The sequence below is a fragment of the Bombus terrestris genome, chromosome 7, assembly GCF_910591885.1.
Source record: "Bombus terrestris chromosome 7, iyBomTerr1.2, whole genome shotgun sequence".
NCBI classification, from domain to species: domain Eukaryota; kingdom Metazoa; phylum Arthropoda; class Insecta; order Hymenoptera; family Apidae; genus Bombus; species Bombus terrestris.
Window position 1 is genome coordinate 17939507 of NC_063275.1, and position 21909 is coordinate 17961415.

The 21909-nt window shown below is 37.2% G+C and overlaps 3 protein-coding genes and 1 long non-coding RNA gene across 8 annotated transcripts in view; 2 read left to right on the plus strand and 2 right to left on the minus strand.

Moving 5' to 3' along the window:
* Positions 1 to 5928: 5928 nt before the first annotated feature.
* Positions 5929 to 9856, minus strand: LOC125385481. The gene is made up of 3 exons (XR_007224805.1): positions 9724 to 9856; positions 8364 to 8559; positions 5929 to 6372 (listed from the first exon to the last, which is right to left on the minus strand). It is a non-coding gene; the product is annotated as an uncharacterized LOC125385481 (long non-coding RNA).
* On the plus strand, positions 7655 to 9912 carry LOC100650645 (syntaxin-17). 2 transcript variants are annotated; one of them, XM_048407713.1, is made up of 5 exons: positions 7655 to 8069; positions 8136 to 8331; positions 8409 to 8536; positions 8688 to 8904; positions 8977 to 9912. In XM_048407713.1, exons 1-5 carry the CDS (start codon positions 7938 to 7940, stop codon positions 9123 to 9125), a joined length of 822 nt encoding a protein of 273 aa, XP_048263670.1. In that variant the 5' UTR covers positions 7655 to 7937; the 3' UTR covers positions 9126 to 9912. The 2 variants fall into 2 exon arrangements, with proteins under 2 accessions (XP_048263670.1, XP_003396778.1); XM_003396730.4 differs by having other exon boundaries at positions 7658 to 8069; positions 8409 to 8620.
* A 3816-nt stretch (positions 9913 to 13728) lies between these two features.
* On the plus strand, positions 13729 to 17469 carry LOC105665936. The gene is made up of 2 exons (XM_012310519.3): positions 13729 to 13822; positions 14189 to 17469. Exon 2 carries the CDS (start codon positions 14189 to 14191, stop codon positions 17366 to 17368), a length of 3180 nt encoding a protein of 1059 aa, XP_012165909.2. The 5' UTR covers positions 13729 to 13822; the 3' UTR covers positions 17369 to 17469.
* A 1318-nt stretch (positions 17470 to 18787) lies between these two features.
* LOC100651955 overlaps positions 18788 to 21909 on the minus strand; it is a 303182-nt gene continuing 300060 nt past the window's right edge. For 3 of the 4 annotated variants that reach the window (XM_048407710.1, XM_048407711.1, XM_048407708.1), the window contains exons 22-23: positions 21662 to 21868; positions 18788 to 21574 (exon numbers count right to left, since the gene is read on the minus strand). In XM_048407710.1, the coding sequence (XP_048263667.1) occupies positions 21348 to 21574; positions 21662 to 21868 (434 nt within the window). In that variant the 3' untranslated portion in view covers positions 18788 to 21347. The remainder of the gene's footprint in view (positions 21575 to 21661; positions 21869 to 21909) is intronic. The other variant, XM_048407709.1, reaches the window with a different exon arrangement.

Here is a 21909-nt window from a genome sequence, read left to right on the forward strand (position 1 = left end):
GGCGCGAAATCGTCCAGGCGTAAAACACAAGGGATGAGTGTTGTAGATGCGGAAACTTGTCGGGCTTCTCATTGAATCGCTGCTACCTTGCGTAACTTCTTCTCCTTCGGAGACGTTTAATTAGTTTCGTCAATATTAAAAGCGAAAGGGGGGAGGGAATAAATCAATGGGTGTCAGTGTCGTAATAGTACCAGCTGACGTCGAAGACCTGATCTCTTCCTGATCAGACGAATCTCGGAGGACTTTCTTGTTCTTTGTCTATTTATTTAATTGTTTCTCTTTTTAGTTTAATTGGCTCACTGTCTCCTTCTTTGCTTTTGTACTCGTCCAATTACCCATTCATTCGTCTGTACAGATATTTCCAGAGTTATCTGCTCTTTCATCTGACTGTTAATTGGTCTCTCTAGTGAGCCGAACTCAATAAGTATGATAGCTGTTAGAGCTACCATTTCTGTTTATAACGATCATTCTTCTATCGGTACTAGCAATTTCTGCTAATTGAGGAATTAATGTAGATTGTAATTTTTCTTCTCGTAATCGAGCAACATTTTAATTCTATATAATTAGAAAACAGAGCGACGATATTAAAGATAATCATGTGATCGGATAAAGCAAGAAATAGCTTATCTCTGTTTTCAGTGTTGCGTAACGTGCGATGAAACAAACAATGAATCATGCGGAAACACTGAAAGATCATCGTCTTGAACGAGCTCGTAAAACGCCTGACGAAAATAAACGGATAGAGAAAGCGGCTATTCGATGCAGACAGCGCGTCTACCGGCGTGTCTGACCACTAAATTCGTAACTACTGACGCGCATACGATTCAACATGTCTGACCGATTTTCGCTGTCTCCACTAGCTGCTACAGGATCGGTGTCGCGAATAGGTTGATGGTGGCGTAACAACCGTTCGAATTAGGCCATTGTAACGAGGTCCATCCGGGGAATTAATTAATACGCGAGTCATCGATGACGCGACCGTCCGATTATTGGCCGACGCGCGGTCCTCCATTATTCGACGCGCGATCAACTCGCCGGAGAACTCGCGTTGCGGCGTCGTTAACGATGTTGAGCGATTCGATAAATGTTTGCCCGCACTCGGGACGCTCTATAGACGTCCACGTTTGAAAGGACTCCTGAAATTGCGGTAAATTACCGACCACCTAGCTTCACGATTGTCCCGCTCGGATTTGTTTGAAGTCTGGTTTGATACGTGCTGGGAATCGGTTGATAGATTTCCGAAGCTTATTGTACGTTAGCCGCGACGTATTCTAGCGCGCGGCTCGAGGATCCAAAATTAATGGTAACGTTACGAAAATTCGTAAACGATATCGGTTTATAATGACGCTTTTCGATGGATAAACAGCAAAAATAGCGAATATCGTGCTATTTGGATAATTTCCAGATTCTAAATTAGATACTCGTGTAATTGTATCGACCAAGAATCAACTAAAAATTCAGTTTCGATTAAGAAAAATTGATGAAACGAATTATATTCACTTTTATAAAAAAAAAAAACTGTCCGCGATTTTTTCGAAGTTTATCGCTAAAGAGAAGCAAGAGAACTGAAAGATAATCACGTGTGTATATACGTATAATGCTTAGATAGAACGAGGTGTTCATTAATCAAACACAGATAAAGGATGACTTGGTCGGCGATCAAACTGTAAATCCGGCGGCGAACAATAACAAAAGAATTTAATTTCATCGTCCGTGACAAAAGGAAGCGACTGCCGACGTTATTTACCCACTGTCGGAAATGCGCAGTAAGTAGCGATACATTATCCTTAAATGCGGCGAATTTGTTCCTTCATAGCCTGAAATCTATTTCACCGTGGTGTCGCGACGATTCCCCTGGCAAACGTACAATCCTGATAACGTCCTCTTAAATTATGTTAAATTTCTCACTTTATAGACTCGCGATCCTAGTTGTATCTTCCTTTTTAGTAAAATTTATAGAGTGATAATTTCCTCTTCCTCTTGTAAAATCATAGAGAACCCAGAAAATCTAAGTCACAATTTCTTATCTTGTTCAAAAGAGATTTTGAAAAAAATGATAGCTTAAGCAATACAACTGTTTCTCTACGGCTGTTACACATCTTAAAATAATAAATTCGTACACATATCGCGCAGACAGTAACTCCTTTTCGTTTTCGCAAAGAAGAGCGTGTTGACACGAGGCAAGATCGACCTGGTTACCTGTAACACGCAAATTTCAACAACTCCGACGGAAATTGAATAATAGCGAGCCGACGGCACAATTACGGTGAAACCATCGCTATGATTTCAATATCATAAATGGGACCGGTTTTGTGTCGGCTGGGACAAATTTTTCCGCGCGACGGCTGCCACTTTCGAAATTGACTCGCTTTTTTCTCCGACCTCTTCTGAACAGGATATTAGAAGTTCGACCTCGTTACATTTCACGCTGACACCGAGAGCTCGATCGACCACACTCTACCCTCCATTTCGTCGAGCTTTTTGCTTTTCTTCCCTCCTCCCTCGTCTTCTTTTTTTTTTTTTTTTTGTCTCTCGCACTACTTACTGATAGGTGTGTTTTGAGAGAAAACGTTGTGACAACGGCTTATTTCGATCGTCACCAACTGCGTCAATCAAGAACGCCTCGAATGAAATTGAAAGGATTCGAAGGTGGTCGACGTTATGCGTGAGAGTTTCATTCAGAGATTCCGTAAGTAGATGACTCGAGCAAGAAATATTACGAAAAAGAATTCGAAACGTAGTTAAATTGTTCAGAATTGATCCATAGAGTGATTTAATACTCGAAAGCTTGACAATTCTACAATGGGTGAAAGCCGATTCTTCGATCGTTCAAAGATTCTACGCTTCTACTTCAAACGGCTCTTTACAATCGCAGGCGTCTCGCCCATGGAAATTAGCAGATTCGTTGGAACCGGTCGCGCCTTTTTTTTGTCGTAGACTGCCAGACGGAAACATTTTTCTTCCTTTCGGATCATCGACAGACACGAATGCTGGAGACATGCCGTTGTCGATGGCAGATCCTTTTTCTTCCGAGTGCTCGGCGCGATTTTCAAGAGGGAATCGGTTTCATCGGATGCAGATTTAATGCCGTGCACGACGGAAAACTGATAGGTACCCATTGAATATCGGGCTTATATCGGTGGACGCCGATACTTTATACGGCGTTATTGAAATATCGTCGCGAGGAGAATTATTGCTACTCGCGTGCCGTATCTACCCCTCTGCCATTCGCCCTTCATCCCCGTCCGCCTCGCTTCATCTCTTCGCGTTCCAGTCGTTCGTTCTTTCTCTCTCGCTAATACCGAGCGTTCTGCGAATTCTTGGCGGGCATGAATACGTATAATGCCCGCAAAAAGGGGAGAGCAGTAAATTGTACGTGTCGTTACATTCGAGTTTCTGCTCGAGAGAGGAGGATTTGTTGCTGGCGCCTGGTGTGTTCCATCTCTCCCTTAACCTCTCTTTTCCTCCTTTCTTCATTTCCCTTCTCTCTCTTTTTTTTTAATGTTTTAATGAGGCACATACACGGGTGAGAGGTTCCAGAAATTATACACGTAAATCATGGAACGAGGGGTTTAAAACACGGAAACGGATGATTTCGAATAAACTTCACGCGATAACACGCCTTTTGCTTCCCGTCCACTTTGTTATACGCACGCATACATACATATATCCGTTTATTCGACTCGTTTGATGTTATTTTTGTCTCCTTTTTCTCCGTTTATACGATTAAAATGAATTGGATCTCGCTGCATGCAGTGCGATAATAATAGAAATAAATCTGTTTTTTCTTCTTTTATTTTTTTTTTTTTTTTTTTTTTATTTTCCGATTCACTCGAAGCATGACTGATTGCTCGTTGTCAGTGGATGGATCTCAATGGGATTCATTATTTTCAGAAAACTTCGGTTCTCGCGTCGTTCGTACGGTAGACTGGTTAAATCGGATATCCGATGAAAATCAGCAAACCAATTTACTCGGTATGCCCGAACGATCTTTCGGTTGATCAATCTGTTTCGGACACTCGAATTAGCCGTTTGCATGAATTAATTCACGCGTGCGTGAAGAGCTCCCTTCGTTTCATGGGCGCTCCACCGCCTCCACGTGTGACAAGTCCCGTTTTAAATATTCTTACGAAGCAACGAAAATTAAACACGAAATTAATCATTTTATAAAATGAAACCATTTATCCATTAACGTTAAAGCTATCGGCGTTTAATGTATATCTAGGTGTATCATATTTTCAGAATTATAATTAAAACAGGTAATTAAAAGTGTTTTTATCCTGATAAAAGCCAACGTTGATGTTTATCAAAATCATCTCTATATTTTTAGTAATTAGAAAAACGAAAAATCTGAAATACGATATTTTCAATTAAAAGATTAAAAATTGTCCCATGACAAATCCTGTACTCGCGTGATTAGCCTTTTGTCAAAAGTTGCACGTGCTTTTGATTCCAGCCTGAACGTGATTCGGCGTATTTTCCACGCGACAAAGATTAATTAAATCGTCGAGGCTGATCCATGACATTGTCGTCGAGGTATAATCCAACAACTCGCTGCACGATAACAAGACACTGGCGAAATCCGCTTTGGAGAAAGCAGAACCAAGAAAATTAATGCGGACGGAGCGGTTCGAAACGGACGACGCATCGTTAGCGTGTCGCGGGGCGTTCAGTTATTCATAAAGTCGTTACTGGCCGGTCCGAAACAGTGGAACTTTCGAAACATATCCTCCCCTGGTAGCTGGCTCTATTATTATCTTATATATTATACTTCGCATATTTTATCATCATCTGGCATGTGTACGTTGAAAATTTGCATATTCGGCCACGGTAACGCTTGTTTCGCTCGCTTTTATCGAGGTTCGCTCTTTTCGCGCCATACTGGAAAATGAATCTCGTCTGATCCGAGCGCGACACGCGCCGACTTAATGTTATTACGTCGCCGCGGTGTCGTTTAATCGCGTGTGAACTGTAGGTGGAAAGTGCCTCCTAAATGAAAGACTGTTCCCTGGAATTTTGTCGCTAAAATCGCTGTTCGGGTAAAATGGAACAGCCTCTAATTTTTTAAAGAACATTTTTTGAATACTGCAACACGAGACAGCCGTGGATCAGGATATCAATTGTTTTTATTTGTTTCTATCTTCGAAGGAATTAATATTCGAATGATAGTTGATCGAATTCTTCTCATATTTATATTTCTTATATTTATAAATATACCTATGATAATGTCAGGTCAATAATTACTTTGTATTGCAATATGTTAAAGAACAAATTTTATCTTTTTTAACTTTCAGGATTCCATTTCGAAAATCAAATAAAATATCTTGAGCGAATCTGTACTTGAGTGTAAATACAGAGCAACAGCATTTTCCCAGGGTGATAGGGATTCGTCTGACAGCATTGTTCTACGTGACACCCCATGAAACGTTCTTCTAATTTCAATGTTTATCATTGTTTATTTCGACGGAAGCTTTGTCGACTTCGGACCGTTAATTAGCAACTCGAATCTCAAGTCTCTAAAGCGGAGTTTAGGTATAAATTCGGAAGTGGTATTATCTCGTAACAAAGGCACGTGCTCGGCATTGGAGCTTCCCGAGACAGCTACCTAGGAACAGTCGCAACTGCTATTCGTTCACTTGTTCGCGTGCATTCAATAAGCCAAAAGAATACTGCATCCCACATAGAAACTATGATGCGTACAATCGATCGGAGAAAATCTCTGTTTTCTTTCTAACTAAATAAATATTCCTTAAAATTTGCTATGAATCATTAAACTATACCATTCATATATTAAAATGAAAGTGTTACTTTCATGACTAATTTTTCCATTAATTTATTGGAGAAATGAAACAACCTACTAAAGACAAACGTTGGTCCTAATATTAAAATTTGAATTACAGTGAATTAACTTTTTAACTGTACGTTACGTACGAGATACAAGACGCTTCTTTTATTAAAATTTCATAGATGGTACAAAAACATAGTACACAGAAGCGTGAATAGATGCTTCGGGAAGAACGAGTTACTAGAATAATATCGATTGCGTAGATTGATTCATTTTGTTATACGCTCATATCCTTCGCTCTCGTTGGATCCGTAGCTAGTTAGAGGCATGTACCAGTCTGATTGCAGACAAACACGTTGCATTCTAATGGGCAATACCTTCTTATCCTGCAACACACACAAAGCAAAGATCCGTTGGGCACGTCCATTTTTCCTCTTCCGTTTTATCTTGTTCCGTCTTTCGTAGCTAATTGTCTTATTAGGAAAAGTTGAGACGATTGTCTGCTTTGCACGAAACAACGGTCTAACCATGAGTTAATCTTGCGGAGAAAAGTGGGGAACGAGGAACGGATGAGCAGAATGTAGTAACTGAAAAAGACGAAAAAATGCCTCTTCCATTTCTGCAGTTGTGTTCATAAAAATATAAATTTGGATAAACATCTATAGTTCAGCGTTCACTTATGATTACAATCATTCAAGAATAGAATCCGGAAGGCGATAAAATTTCGGCTTGTTATCTTCAATTTAATATAATTGTACGAAAGATAAAAATCATCGTAATTCGTGGTGGAATAACAAAATTTCGGTAAGCTCTACATTGACGAAGAACAAATCACTGAAACAGAACACTAGGCGACATCGATGACAAAAGCTCAAGAGACAGAATATCAAGATAGCCTATAGTAATTTAAATACCGTTTTCAAATAAGAGGTCACCAAAAACCAGGACAAAATGGTTCCCTTCGTTTGGTATATATGACGTATGGTGGTTAATGGAAGCTCACAGGGTGGCGGTTGTGGAAAAACGAGGAAAAGGGAAAAGAGAGCAGCGAAGGGGTGAATAGAACGGAGATGGACGGTGGGACGATGAAGGGACGAAAGAGAAGACTCGATTACACGTCACCGGCAGCCCAGAGCCTATTTGGTCGCAATCGGTTTTTCATTACCGAAAGCTTCATCGGCTTTATACCGAATTGTACATTCGGCAAGCCCTCGTGAAACTCATCAAGATCGTACGTCCTTTTGGAACAGCGTTTCGTGACTTTCTGGCTGGCGCTGAACGAGTAGCTATTGTTTAGATAACTCTGATAGAACTCGAATTCGAGACGCATCGAAATTCTTGGTACAATTGCTAACTCAATGGTTGTTTGAAAAAAAATATGTAGACGGAATTTTCAGTGTCTGTATCTCTTCCTTTCTCTTTTTGCGTGTTGTATCGTTTGAGGAAGATTTACAAAATATTTGATCGAGGGAAGAAATTTTAGGAAAGACGTATGTATGTAAATGGAGTATTGAGGAGTATCTGGAACTCGATAATTTAAAAAATATTTGCAGCCTTTATTGTTACAATTTTCTATACTATATAGACCACTTATATTAGGTAAATAAACAAACCCGAAATATAAATAGTAACGTGGATGGAAATCATAAATAAATAAATTTCAATCTAAAATAAGTAAATTGAAAGTACATCTTAGTAGTTCATAAACTGGTTTCGTTTCAACATTTGAACGAATATCATTTTAACCAAAAACAATGTGCATGCTGCCATCTACTCTCCATAGAATGAGTCATTGCGAATTAACTATTCAAGAAAACTAATACAGATGGCGATGATATCATCTCAATGTTTGCAAGCGCAGTACGTCTCCTATAACACTTGTATTTAGTCAATGGTTTGACTTAGGAATACTCAGCTGATTTGTTATTTGTTTCTTGTGTTCCGCACAATACAAAAATAAATTGATCGTGTAAAAAATTATTTTAATATCTAACAATATAAATACATCATATTTTATACAAAAAGAAGTTATTAATATATGTTTTGCAATAACAAGTAACAAACTGGTAAAAATATTTTCGAAGTATCATGTCTAAAGAATTACGAAAACACTAAGTGACAGATCAAAATTTGAGACAACAGATATAAAAATATGTCATCTTGGACTGAAAATGTTGCAATAAAGCAACCTATTAGGCGCTTGGAGATCCAAATTAATAACTTCAATGTAGCCATACCACATCATGTTAACTTATTAAAACGGCATAAAAGTAACATTGAAAAAGTAAGTATTAAATTAGGTTATCTTGTAAGGTTTCACGTAAGTTCACATAAATTCTTGTTGTTACAGTATCAAACACAACATGAGTGGGAAAAGATGCATAGAGAACACATAAATGTAGCTAGGATTATAAAACAGCTTAAAGAATTACTATATCAAATGGACACTTTAAGAGCTCATGTTCTTGATTCTGACATTAATCAGTTTGATAAATTAACTGGCAATGCCCGTACAAGTATCATGAATGCAGTCAGAGAATATATGGGTAAAATAAAATTATATTTGTATATCACTCACATTATCTGCGGTCACGGTTTAAAAACAATTTATATGTATTTGTAGAACTACAGCTGAATTTGCCCATGTCACAACCAGAGTCACCCAAAGAAGAAGATCAACCCAAAAGTCATCCACTTGACGACACATATATCCAGCTCCAGAAAGAACAGCAGGAGCTGCAGCATCAGGAGGCATGTCTGCATACTTGGAACACCTTGCAAGAAGATATACATCAACTTCATCAATTATTTCTTGACTTTAACAAAATTGTTGATGTAAATTTTTTAGTTTATTCAGACTTATTTTTTTGGCTATATTATGATTTTCTATTTATATAATTAGGACCAAAAGGAGCTAGTAAATGCAACAGAAGACAACATAGAAGTAACAAATGTGAATGTAACGGAGGGTGAGAAATTCCTTCAAAAAGCTGCAAGGTACAAAGTTACAATGTACCCTTTAGCAGGAGCTGTAATTGGAACTTGTATTGGTGGACCAGTTGGTTTACTAGCTGGATTAAAAGTCGGTGGTCTAACTGCGTTAGGTTGTGGTATTTTAGGTAAGTCCCACTACCATTAAACACTCCTACAATCTGAATTCATAATATTTACATTACTTATTATATATTCAGGATTTACTGGAGCATCCATAATAAAGAAAAAGGAGATAGAAATGCAAAAATCAAGATCAACAGAGGGGCATAGTTTAACTGAGCAAAATACTGTGCAGAAATCAATATCTTTACCTGAGAATTTACAAGAAACTAGGAAGGAGTTGTGACATATGCCAAAATGTGATATTAGCGATAAGAGTAAAAGAAAGAATGCCTGCAGTGTCGTTTAGTCTCAAAGCACTGATATTAATAATTCAATATGTTTTTAAAGATTTAGGGATTCTTTGTATTTATTCTCTATATAAAACAGGAATATTTGACAAATTATTATTATTAAGGATATTGTGACTAGATATTTCTATAAAAATAACTTGTGATTTATTGAAAATTTTTTTTACTGTAACATGTGACAAACCTATTAAGTTTAAGAAAAACATTGAATATTAATTATGAAATTTTCTGCTGGGACCAAATTTTATTGTTAAAATTACTAAGGTCCTTAACAAAAATTTCTTTACTTTGCGAAAAGAAAATTTTTTTATACAATTGTATGAAACATCAAAATATATATGTATAATGTATATGTATATGTATATATATATATGTATATGTATATGTATATAATGCATATAGCATATAGATTATTCCCAATAATGATATTAACCAAACAAATGCGATTAGATAGGGTTATGTTATTGCAAATATTACGTCGAAAACGTACATATATATAAACAATTAAATACTTTTTCACTGAAATGTACTTACAATGATATAAAAATTGTGCGTTATGTTAAGCAGGATCGACGTAATGGAGCACTCGCGACGCGCCTTTTATATACTTCTTACATGTATCGTGGTGTTTACACAATTACAAGGTATCAAGCCAACACGAAAACCGAAAGCCTATTGTTGCTTGTAAACAGTGTCTGCAAATAAACTAATATCACGAACGAATACCGAAACCGAACTTGCAATGAAAGTTTGACTTCCTGACTGCGCATAACGAAATGTCTCGATTTACTGCGCATCGATCGTTCGAACCACCATTGACTAAGTTCTGTGATAATACACTTGAAACATATTACAGAAGTATAGAATTCTATTACTTCATTTGCAAAATGTCCTATTCTATACTATATTTGTAATTTCATAGAAAAATTTAGTTTCAATTCAAACTAGTATTATACTAAATCGATAATGTCACATGCGACACGAAAATGGTATAGGGGCAGGTGACGACCAAAACATGGGACAGGAAAAAGCATTGAATGTCACATCATTTACTCTGTACTTCATCCATAATGATATGCAATATTTTTTTCTTGTCCCACGTTTTGAGGGCCACCTGACCTGCTTACCACTTCGTGTCACATGTGACGTTATCGATAACAGTGATAGGCTATGCGCATAAAACCAATCTCTGCAATAATTAATTAAATAATTAATTAAATACTAAATAATTAACTAATTAGTTAAATAAACTTGTTATAATTTATTGTTATAAAGCATGTTCGATATTAACGTTTGTATCATTATTTTTTTTAAATAATTTTTATTCTTTAGCTGTAAAAAATTCAAAGGATTTTCCACGTAAAAGTTGTTTGATTTTATGGATAAAACATAAGAAATATTTTTCAAGGAAAAAAAGTAAAAACTTCTTGAGAGAAAGGGGGAATCTTTAAAAAGTTAATAGCTTATAAAAACACATCTTAGTCTTAATTATAAATTGTTTATTCTGATATACATATGTATGTGCGGTGATATTGAATAGGACGTTTCAGATTATGCTGATTCTGCCTGAATTTTTAAAAAATGATGTAGCTACTGATTTGGATCAAATAAATCACCGGCCGCTAAATATTATCATATTGTGTAAAATTATAGATATCAGTATGCTTATTTACAGAACCAATTATACTTTATAAAAATTAATTTCTGACAGGTTTTGCACAATTTGTACCTTTCTATTCTTTAGAATCCTTTCTATTTCTGAAAGATCAATATTTCAATGGAAAGCTACACAGTCCCATCCTTTAATAAATAATTTACATTAAAAGCACAACGTATTTTTATGAAGTACTAGTTATGAAGTACTAGTTTTTCTTTCTTTTTCTTCTGCTCAAGATATTCTTATATTTTTTTCAAGTCAACACGGTTCGACGACCATCCATTTTAATTTTCCCATTATTTATACACTTCATCGAAGAAATTAAAAGGAGCCCAATTAAATTCATAATGAGGTCCCTTTTCTACGGTTTAATCGAAATTTTAATATCAATTTAATTTTTCCAACTGATACCATTACATATTTTTTAAATTGACAACTTGTTACACATTTCAAGGTGCAAAAATACATATACACATATACATATATATACGTGTGTGTGTAAATTACAATTTATGGATATGTCTTTATCTATAAGATATCTGTGGTAACTCGAGTTCAGATACAGTTAAAAACAACACAGATAAAGACTTTTAAAATCCATATCAGCAAGATTTTGATCTTTGAATTTTAATTTTGAGTATTTATGTGTTGAAGAACCAACGAATCTCAATTTCTTACCGAGGCATATTGCATCTTCATGAATTTTACTTTCATCGTTAAATAAATTAAACCTTCACGGTAAACAACCGTGACTTGATGAAACACCGTGACTAAATTAATTCCAAACCAATGCTTTTATTCTACAAGGCGAGAAATAGAACAAAATAGTTTACTATTCACATTACACGTAGCATTCATACATTTAACACTGCTTCGTTCAACATTGTTTGTACCGCATCTGTGAAAATAGTTTATCCAGTATGAATGCTCCATTGCGTAATGTAAGGTAACGAATATTAAAAACTTTATCAACAATCTTGAAAATGTGCAGAAATTCTGGACTAGTGACATAGAGCTGAGCGAAGTCTACAATGTCTTTTACAATGTAAGCGCGAAAAGATAAGCAGTAATTGTTCGTTGCAACAAAAAGTACTATTACTCAAAACTAATGACTTGTAACAATTACTATCCAATTCCATTTTCTCTATATTTTCTTTTTTTCTCACACCCAAAATACTCAGCATTTCCAACGAGCATGTTGGTGATGTCGAATTATGAATTTCATAATCGGGATCAATATCTATATCGATATTATTATCATGAGTACCCTCTTTATTGAAAAATAGAGCTTCAGATGATAATGACGACGAGACTTGTTCATGATGCGTTATCAAATCAGGAATCGAATAAAACTGTTAAAATTTTCAATTAGTTATGCCCTAATAGTAATTTTTTGACTATTATCTTCTTCCAAAATAACAGTTATAAAATGAAATGTATTCCCTGAAACCTTCATTCCACAAATGTTTGCCTAAATAGGAGAATTTTATTTTTGTAGAAGTAGAAAGGAGTTTCCGTTAAAGGGTGTTTTGCGAACTGACAATAAGATATTGGAATGCATTGTATTTTGATTTCAAAAAGAAGCCCGGACGAGGGTTCAGTTTCGTTGGTGCTTGAATTCGATACAGAATCTATTAATAAACAAAGCAGTACAAAATTATGCATAAATATACACATAATCATTTCTTGTCAAATAATGGTTTAAAGAAAAGACCACAGCTACTACAAATTCACTAAACATGCTGCAAAAAGAGTAACTACTAAAATGGACTTCAAATTTGATAATAACTAATTTATTTAATTGAAGAGATATTTTAACACATAGGTCACTGACAAATACGAAAAAGAGTATCTAGAAGTATTTCAGCATGTATATGTAAACAAATTTTTTAAGAAATGGTGGTGGGAAGGGATAAATCGAAAATCATGAATTTTTCAAAAAATATTTTTGCGGGTTTAATAGACACAATGAAACGAAGCAACTTTTCCTTAAGCTTTTTTTAGGTACCTTTCATTGTTCTTTTATATTTCACAAAAAGAAAAAGATTTTGAATCTTTTCAAGGAATGGGTACACCGAATCATGACGTGAAAAAATAGGGTTGTATTGCGGATAACATAATTCATTTGTACTCAAAGAATTTTCTTAATTTTCGGGTTACATAACTGTCTTTGTTGGTCACGAACAGATCAGATTTTCTAATTTTTAGCAGAATTTTTGGATACATCTTCACTTATTTACAGTTTGCTTGTCGATAAAAGATTCACATTAATAGAATTTTTGTAACGTCGAAAAGAATTATGGGTTACAAAATGTAATACTCTGCAAAGTTGCTTACATATAATTTCAAAGACGGGTATATCAGTTGCATACTATTGGCATAAAAATCACAGTTTCAAGCAAGTATAACAGAAATAAAACTTGTTAATATTGCCGATATTACTATTTTAGATCGGTACTATTTTAATTTTCGATTAAGTACACTAAAACATAAAGCTAAACGATATTTCACACATAATAGCCAGCATGGACAAGTGGAAAGTGTTCTTTCTGTGTACATATCATATATTTTCATGTTGCTAATAATAGATGAAAATAACAAAGATAATAAAAATAGTGAAAAATTTTTCACTATATTTCTTTATTTTACAAGTATTCAAAGAGTAATTATAGATAGTAAATGAGATTAAAGATCGATTCCACACCGTGAAGATCTCAATGTAGGCTGAAAATAAAAGTCACACGATGTTTGTTCTGGAAGTTTCACTGATCGGTTAATTTTTCAGTGATAATCAAGCACAACAAGCATTAATCTCTGCAAGTGCTGAGACACAGGTGCACGAATGATGAAATCTTATCTTTCATCCAGGTGCTCGATATCTTCTTCCATTTACTTGAATGCGTTTCAGTATATATAAAGGAGCCTAACTGGCAGAAAACACATCAAGTACAACAGTCTTCCCACAAAGTGGTCAAGGTGAGTTCATGGATTGCTCTAAAACAAACTTTTATAATATATCAACCATTTTTGTTGGAAACCTATTAATGATTTATTGTCTAAATGAGTTTCTCAATAAGTTCATTTCATATTTACTGGCATCCGAACGATTTTAATTTCAAGTACTGCAAATAGACAAATTCAATTTCATCATCTGACAAATTTCACCGAAATTCATCAAAGCTGTAAAAACAGATTAAAATTTTAACACGATCAACAATAATCCGACCTCTTTAAACATGCTAACATTTCGTCCTCATTTTTACAATTGAAAATATATACATTGTCAGTGTTTTCTCTTACCAGTCAATTAAGCTTACCATTGAACCATCATCCATTTTGCAGATGAAGCTCCTACCGGTACTGTTCACAACGCTCGTTGCGTTCGCAACAGCAAACTCTCATTACCCATCACCAAATTCGAGATTCCAGTATGTCGCCATGTTACAAGCGAAAAACTTCGCCTCTGACGAACTGTCCAAAGACATTCACGACTTCCTGAACCTGGTCGACGAGAACAAAATAATGAACATCGTTATGTCCTACCTGGAAGACGACGAAGTACAGAGGGCAATCGAATACATGTACAGCGAAGCATTCCACGATTTGGTCCGCAAGGTCGAAGCTATGCCAGAATACCAGAATTTGGTGAAGTACATGGAAGACTCTGGCTTGGACATGAGAAAGGTGATCAGCAAAATCCATAAATTATTCGGTATGGAGGATTACGTCCCACCCATGGAATTCTCATCGATGAATACATTGTCAAACCTTGGTGGATTGAAAGCTCTGTTCAACGCTGTAGAGGCTGCCCTCCCATTGGACAAATTCACGGCCATGTACAATGAAAAGATGCACACTTCCCCTGCTTTCCAGAACTTCATGCAAAGACTGCACTCCAATGAATTCCAGACAATCGTCAACACGGTTTACCAATCACCAATCTTCCTGGAAATGAGACAGAAGGTCATCAACGACGGAGTGGATCTTGTCCCTATCAGGGATTTCATCGAAAAAGTGCTTGGCATTCACCTTCCCAGAGTCAACTTCCGTGCCATGTTACGAGCGGAAACCTTCGCCTCTGACGAATTATCCAGAGACATTCATGACTTCCTGAACCTGGTCGACGAGAACAAAATAATGAACATCGTTATGTCCTACCTGGATGATGACGAAGTGCAGAGGGCAATCGAATACATGTACAGCGAAGCATTCCACGATTTGGTCCGCAAGGTCGAAGCTATGCCAGAATACCAGAATTTGGTGAAGTACATGGAAGACTCTGGCTTGGACATGAGAAAGGTGATCAGCAAAATCCATAAATTATTCGGTATGGAGGATTACGTCCCACCCATGGAATTCTCATCGATGAATACATTGTCAAACCTTGGTGGATTGAAAGCTCTGTTCAACGCTGTAGAGGCTGCCCTCCCATTGGACAAATTCACGGCCATGTACAATGAAAAGATGCACACTTCCCCTGCTTTCCAGAACTTCATGCAAAGACTGCACTCCAATGAATTCCAGACAATCGTCAACACGGTTTACCAATCACCAATCTTCCTGGAAATGAGACAGAAGGTCATCAACGACGGAGTGGATCTTGTCCCTATCAGGGATTTCATCGAAAAAGTGCTTGGCATTCACCTTCCCAGAGTCAACTTCCGTGCCATGTTACGAGCGGAAACCTTCGCCTCTGACGAACTATCCAGAGACATTCATGACTTCCTGAACCTGGTCGACGAGAACAAAATAATGAACATCGTTATGTCCTACCTGGATGATGACGAAGTGCAGAGGGCAATCGAATACATGTACAGCGAAGCATTCCACGATTTGGTCCGCAAGGTCGAAGCTATGCCAGAATACCAGAATTTGGTGAAGTACATGGAAGACTCTGGCTTGGACATGAGAAAGGTGATCAGCAAAATCCATAAATTATTCGGTATGGAGGATTACGTCCCACCCATGGAATTCTCATCGATGAATACATTGTCAAATCTTGGTGGATTGAAAGCTCTGTTCAACGCTGTAGAGGCTGCCCTCCCATTGGACAAATTCACGGCCATGTACAATGAAAAGATGCACACTTCCCCTGCTTTCCAGAACTTCATGCAAAGACTGCACTCCAATGAATTCCAGACAATCGTCAACACGGTTTACCAATCACCAATCTTCCTGGAAATGAGACAGAAGGTCATCAACGACGGAGTGGATCTTGTCCCTATCAGGGATTTCATCGAAAAGGTGCTTGGCATTCACCTTCCCAGAGTCAACTTCCGTGCCATGTTACGAGCGGAAACCTTCGCCTCTGACGAACTATCCAGAGACATTCATGACTTCCTGAACCTGGTCGACGAGAACAAAATAATGAACATCGTTATGTCCTACCTGGATGATGACGAAGTGCAGAGGGCAATCGAATACATGTACAGCGAAGCATTCCACGATTTGGTCCGCAAGGTCGAAGCTATGCCAGAATACCAGAATTTGGTGAAGTACATGGAAGACTCTGGCTTGGACATGAGAAAGGTGATCAGCAAAATCCATAAATTATTCGGTATGGAGGATTACGTCCCACCCATGGAATTCTCATCGATGAATACATTGTCAAACCTTGGTGGATTGAAAGCTCTGTTCAACGCTGTAGAGGCTGCCCTCCCATTGGACAAATTCACGGCCATGTACAATGAAAAGATGCACACTTCCCCTGCTTTCCAGAACTTCATGCAAAGACTGCACTCCAATGAATTCCAGACAATCGTCAACACGGTTTACCAATCACCAATCTTCCTGGAAATGAGACAGAAGGTCATCAACGATGGAGTGGATCTTGTCCCTATCAGGGATTTCATCGAAAAGGTGCTTGGCATTCACCTTCCCAGAGTCAACTCCCGTGCCATGTTACGAGCGGAAACCTTCGCCTCTGACGAACTATCCAGAGACATTCATGACTTCCTGAACCTGGTCGACGAGAACAAAATAATGAACATCGTTATGTCCTACCTGGATGATGACGAAGTGCAGAGGGCAATCGAATACATGTACAGCGAAGCATTCCACGATTTGGTCCGCAAGGTCGAAGCTATGCCAGAATACCAGAATTTGGTGAAGTACATGGAAGACTCTGGCTTGGACATGAGAAAGGTGATCAGCAAAATCCATAAATTATTCGGTATGGAGGATTACGTCCCACCCATGGAATTCTCATCGATGAATACATTGTCAAACCTTGGTGGATTGAAAGCTCTGTTCAACGCTGTAGAGGCTGCCCTCCCTTTGGACAAATTCACGGCTATGTACAATGAAAAGATGCACACCTCCCCTGCTTTCCAGAATTTCATGCAAAGACTGCACTCCAATGAATTCCAGACAATCGTCAACACGGTTTACCAATCACCAATCTTCCTGGAAATGAGGCAGAAGGTCATCAACGACGGAGTGGATCTTGTCCCTATCAGGGATTTCATCGAAAAGGTGCTTGGCATTCACCTTCCCAGAGTCAACTTCCGTGCTATGTTATGAGCGAAGTTCTTTTACATTTGCATTTGTAACCTGATTTTGTGGCTAATTTAGAATTGTAACAATTTGTAGTAATTTAATTTGTATTAAATTTTGCAAGCTTACTTTATCTGACATATTGATTTCCCTTCAAAAAGGTAAAAATTCATCAACTTATCTATACTGCGCATGTTGTACGTACTACATACACTGTATATATAAATTTAGTTTGAACATATTTCAAAGAATTCCCTTAATCTTTGCAAAAGCGATGATAGTTTAGACTTTATGTCTGGTAGAGTACACTGGGTTGCATTATTTTATTCTCTTTTCTCGTTCATATGTTGTTTTTCTTGTCTTTATCTCACCTCAGTTTTACCAAATAGTTTCCGTTTACCTTCTTTGAAATCTTTTCTGTCGCATCTAGTCATCTCTCATCTTCTCTTTTTGTCGTTCTTCACCTTGCTCGAATCATTTCTCATTGGGATCTTCTTTTCTCCTAATCGTTCTTTACATTCCGTTCTTCGAGCCTCGTTGATTCGAGTGACATTTTCCTTATCTTGCACTTTCTCAGTCTTCTAATGGATTCCTCCTTCTTGCGAGCACGCCAATGGCAAGTTCGAAGACTTATTAAAGTATAACAATTTTAAATAGAAAAGCAGCGTGGATCAGCTTGTTTTTTCCCTTCCCGTCCTTCCGCTGGTTCTCACAGTGAAAGTTACTTTCCTTTTAAAAGTTAACGCTATGTGCTCGAACACGGTCCTCTTTTTTTTATCAAATAATTGCCGTTGCTACTTGAGACGAGCCACTGTCGTTTCTAAATAAATTACATTTAAAATATGTTATATTTATAAAATGGGTCATTTACCAGCTTCCATCCATTTCCGCCGGATCAATTCGAAGATCACTGTGAAATGATTCAGATAAATAAACAAAATTTTATTCGGACCTTCTTGTCAACTTCGATCCTTTATGTTTTAGATGAACTGAGGTGTGGAACAAGCTACAGTCTATCGGTCCCAGCAACTATCATCATCAGTAGGACTATAGCTATATGTATTGGGTTCATCACTAACTTTATTCTTTATTGAATTGCGACAAAATCGAAGCAACCCTTTGTTCTCCTATGTTCATCGTATGAAATCGCAAAGAACGTAGGAAACACTCTTTTTCATTTGTTTCATGTCGGTATTTCAGAACCTAAGGCAGAAAGTCCCGTTTAATGTCACGTCTACCTTCTTCTTAATGCGTAATATTCATATATATTCAGTTCAATCATTGACTACTATAAAATCACGTTCAAACTACTGCCGCGTGTTATGCTTAAATTTCATACACCGATTTTTGGAGTATACGTAATGTAAAGTAAGTAACCGTTCTTCAAATACACCACTAATTTAAAAACAAGGTATAGGATAACGAGATAAAAATGAAAGGTTTAACTTCGCTACAAAAGGCACCCAATACGGTATATTTAGCAAGTAATAAAATACATCGGTGTTAGACACAGTACAATACTGAAATAATCATGTTATTAATGTAAATATATAATATATACATTTCATTATAATGATGCGGATACTTAAATCTATAGACTAAAATGATCTACTTAAAAAAATATTAATAAATATCTACGAGCGTGTACAATTAAGTGACTATCGGTATCTTAAGGTACCGTGTTATCCCTTATTATCTCGTCGTTTAATTCGACATCCCAAATTCAAAAGCAATACCAAACAAATAATCGTGGAGAAAATAGAAAATTATTTACTTTTTGTCTCGCTTAGTGTCACTTTCGAAGAGCGGGATGCTCAGCCGGATGCACCGATTCTATATGGCATGCTCTCGATTTTCTTCCTCGATACATCGAACATTCGATAAATTTCGATTCTCGAAAATGAATCACGGTGTGTATGGTATAATACAACTAAAAGTACGACTCGCAAATAAAAGTAAACGTTACGTGGGAGTGCATCAGACTGTGCCGGGACATAAATTTTTCTCATACCGAACTATCGTCTACAACTACATTTTCTAAATACCTTAATTCTTTTTCGATCGATCCCAAATTACGAACTAAACGAAGTTTTGGTCACTGTCCATAAGGTATCATTCAAAATACCTTGGCAGACCTTGGCATTAACAATGGCTTGATCAACTGACTCGCTTGAAAGCAGCGTAACAATACAGAATTATATAACGGGATAATTGCTGATTGCTACATGCACCAACGTGATTTTCCTTTCTTCGGTCGCTAGCTCAATGAGCACGTGACTATGTTGGTCGAAACCTGTACAGGTGATTGTGTGCTCTTGATTGAAGTTTTTAGATGGAATATGACGCAAAGCTCTTTATCGCATATACTATTTAATTACAGCACAACGAGATTGTATATTACGGCGATGTACGAATTCCATTTTGTGCTACAAGCATCAGTCAACGAACCATAATTGAACCTGCACAGTTACAAACGTCAAGCTTCTCGAGCAAAAAGAAATTGGCATGAGAAATGCGCGTTCTGTATGAAGAGTCTTCAGTTAAGCTCAATCTAAGCTTCCCTAAGACGTCCACATAGTGAAACGAGAGAGAAACATCGCTCAAACGTAAGTTACTTCTTTTGCTTTGTAAATAAAAAAAGAGAGAAATATAGAAAAAAAAAGAAAGAAAAAGAAAAAAGTGAGGGTAGAATTTGGCTTTCGTGTACAGGCCAGAGTTAGATTTACATCTACAGGTGATAAAAGGTTTTACAAATGACTGACATAAAAAGAATATAATATTATATATATTTAATATATAATCTGGAAATAATATTTAGACTATCGGTTATATTACTTGCGGCTATGTCGTATAAACCTTTAATATTACATTATATTACAAAGTGGTATGTATGTGTGCGCATTGTTTTGACATTCCTGAAGGGATGCGTTCATTTATGGTCGGAAGCGCATTCGACAAGGAAACGAACAATGATCTTGGCAACTAATGGAATACCTGAAGAGAAGACGAAACGAGAACTAGTCTTCAGATGTTTCATTAAAAAAAAAAAAAAAAAAAAAAAAACAACAAAAAAGAAAAAAGGAAAGGAAAAAATAATCTGCGTATTCTCGAACTGTGACGTTATTTAACGATAACGTCCTCATTTCGTAATAAGCGCGAACACAATGTGGACATGGAATATCGATATTTATTCACTACGCATATAAATAAAGTATAAAAGTACCATAAACGAATGGTCGGTAAATCCAAGATAATATTCTCAGTCGCTGATTGATCAGGAATGCCAATGTTAATGAGAGTTAATGGCAACCGGTGTATGCTGTTTACAACACTGCAGCACATCGTGAAGCATGCAGCCATACACATATAGATTCTGTCGGAACACATCTGTATCTATGATCATTCTCTTGAGCACGTTGGTGGATTCGAGGAGATAGTATAAGAAAATACACGTCGCCGTTACTTCTGAAAAATCAATGGTTTATAAAATTCAGACGTGACAACTATATATGCAATCGCCTAGATCAATGAAATTCGAAGCGTATCAAAAGATAAATTCACTTGAAAGTTGAGCTCTCTGGGACACAAGGTATATTGTGGGTGTTTAGGGTGTGTCTGTGTATGTGTATGTGTGCCTCTTTGCGAACTCTGTCACATAAAACAGGATTCACATTAAACGTTTTGCAACAGACGCTCGTGACGGAACTCACGTGATAAGCGTAATGCAGCGATCTATTGGACTGTGTTTACGGCGTTGTTACATGCCATCTTATAGCTCGTGGTCATTCATCGAACTAAGATTGCCCAAGAAAAATACGCGCTCTAGTACTCTCTATTCAGTTACACGCACGTGGTCGTCGCCACTTTCCAATGAAAAATTTTATGCAATTCGAGTGAGTCACACTGCATTCACTATAAGACAACTTGCAAGTGAATCGACAACACGTATGTATATAACATATACTCTTTTATATCAGAGCCGTGCCGCCCTTTTCAGGGGTGACACTTATAAATTAATGGACATGTCTTGGTCGTAAGGGGTGAGATTCGTATCGGACGAAGAAGCCGAGGTAACTGTTGCTGTCGCGGTTGCGCTGGTCGGTGATTGGAGAGGCGTCGACGTCGTTGGTAGATGGGACGTGGGACTTTCCAGAGTCGAGTTCCAGTGACTTCTCTCAGTTCCATCGCCACCATCATCCGAAACGATTGAAATATCGGCTATTATGCCGCTTTCTGCAACCCACACAATGGTAGTATAGACAGGAATCTTATAGAAACCAATACACCATAATATATATGGAAAGAATGTTATACACGTACCAACACTGCACTGACTGTTGAGCGTAGTACTACGATGATGAGGTCGAGGACTTGTATCCAAACCGAGATTCAACGTCGTCGGAGGGCCGCTACTTCCGCCGCTACTCGATGACGAACTTACGGAAATTACACTGTGCGGCCTCCTGCTGCAGCGTCCCGAGTCCTCTGACATTGATACCGCTATCGAGTTTCTAAATCTAGGTGCTGCTTAATAGCAAGCAATTAAATTAATAGCTATAGATATCTTA

Coding starts and splice junctions, on each gene's coding strand:
- LOC100650645 (XM_003396730.4), top strand. CDS start 7,938: ATGTCATCTTGGACTGAAAATGTTGCAATAAAGCAACCTATTAGGCGC. Junction 8,070..8,135: donor ATAAAAGTAACATTGAAAAA/GTAAGTATTAAA, acceptor TTGTTGTTACAG/TATCAAACACAACATGAGTG. Junction 8,332..8,408: donor TGCAGTCAGAGAATATATGG/GTAAAATAAAAT, acceptor ATGTATTTGTAG/AACTACAGCTGAATTTGCCC.
- LOC105665936 (XM_012310519.3), top strand. CDS start 14,189: ATGAAGCTCCTACCGGTACTGTTCACAACGCTCGTTGCGTTCGCAACA.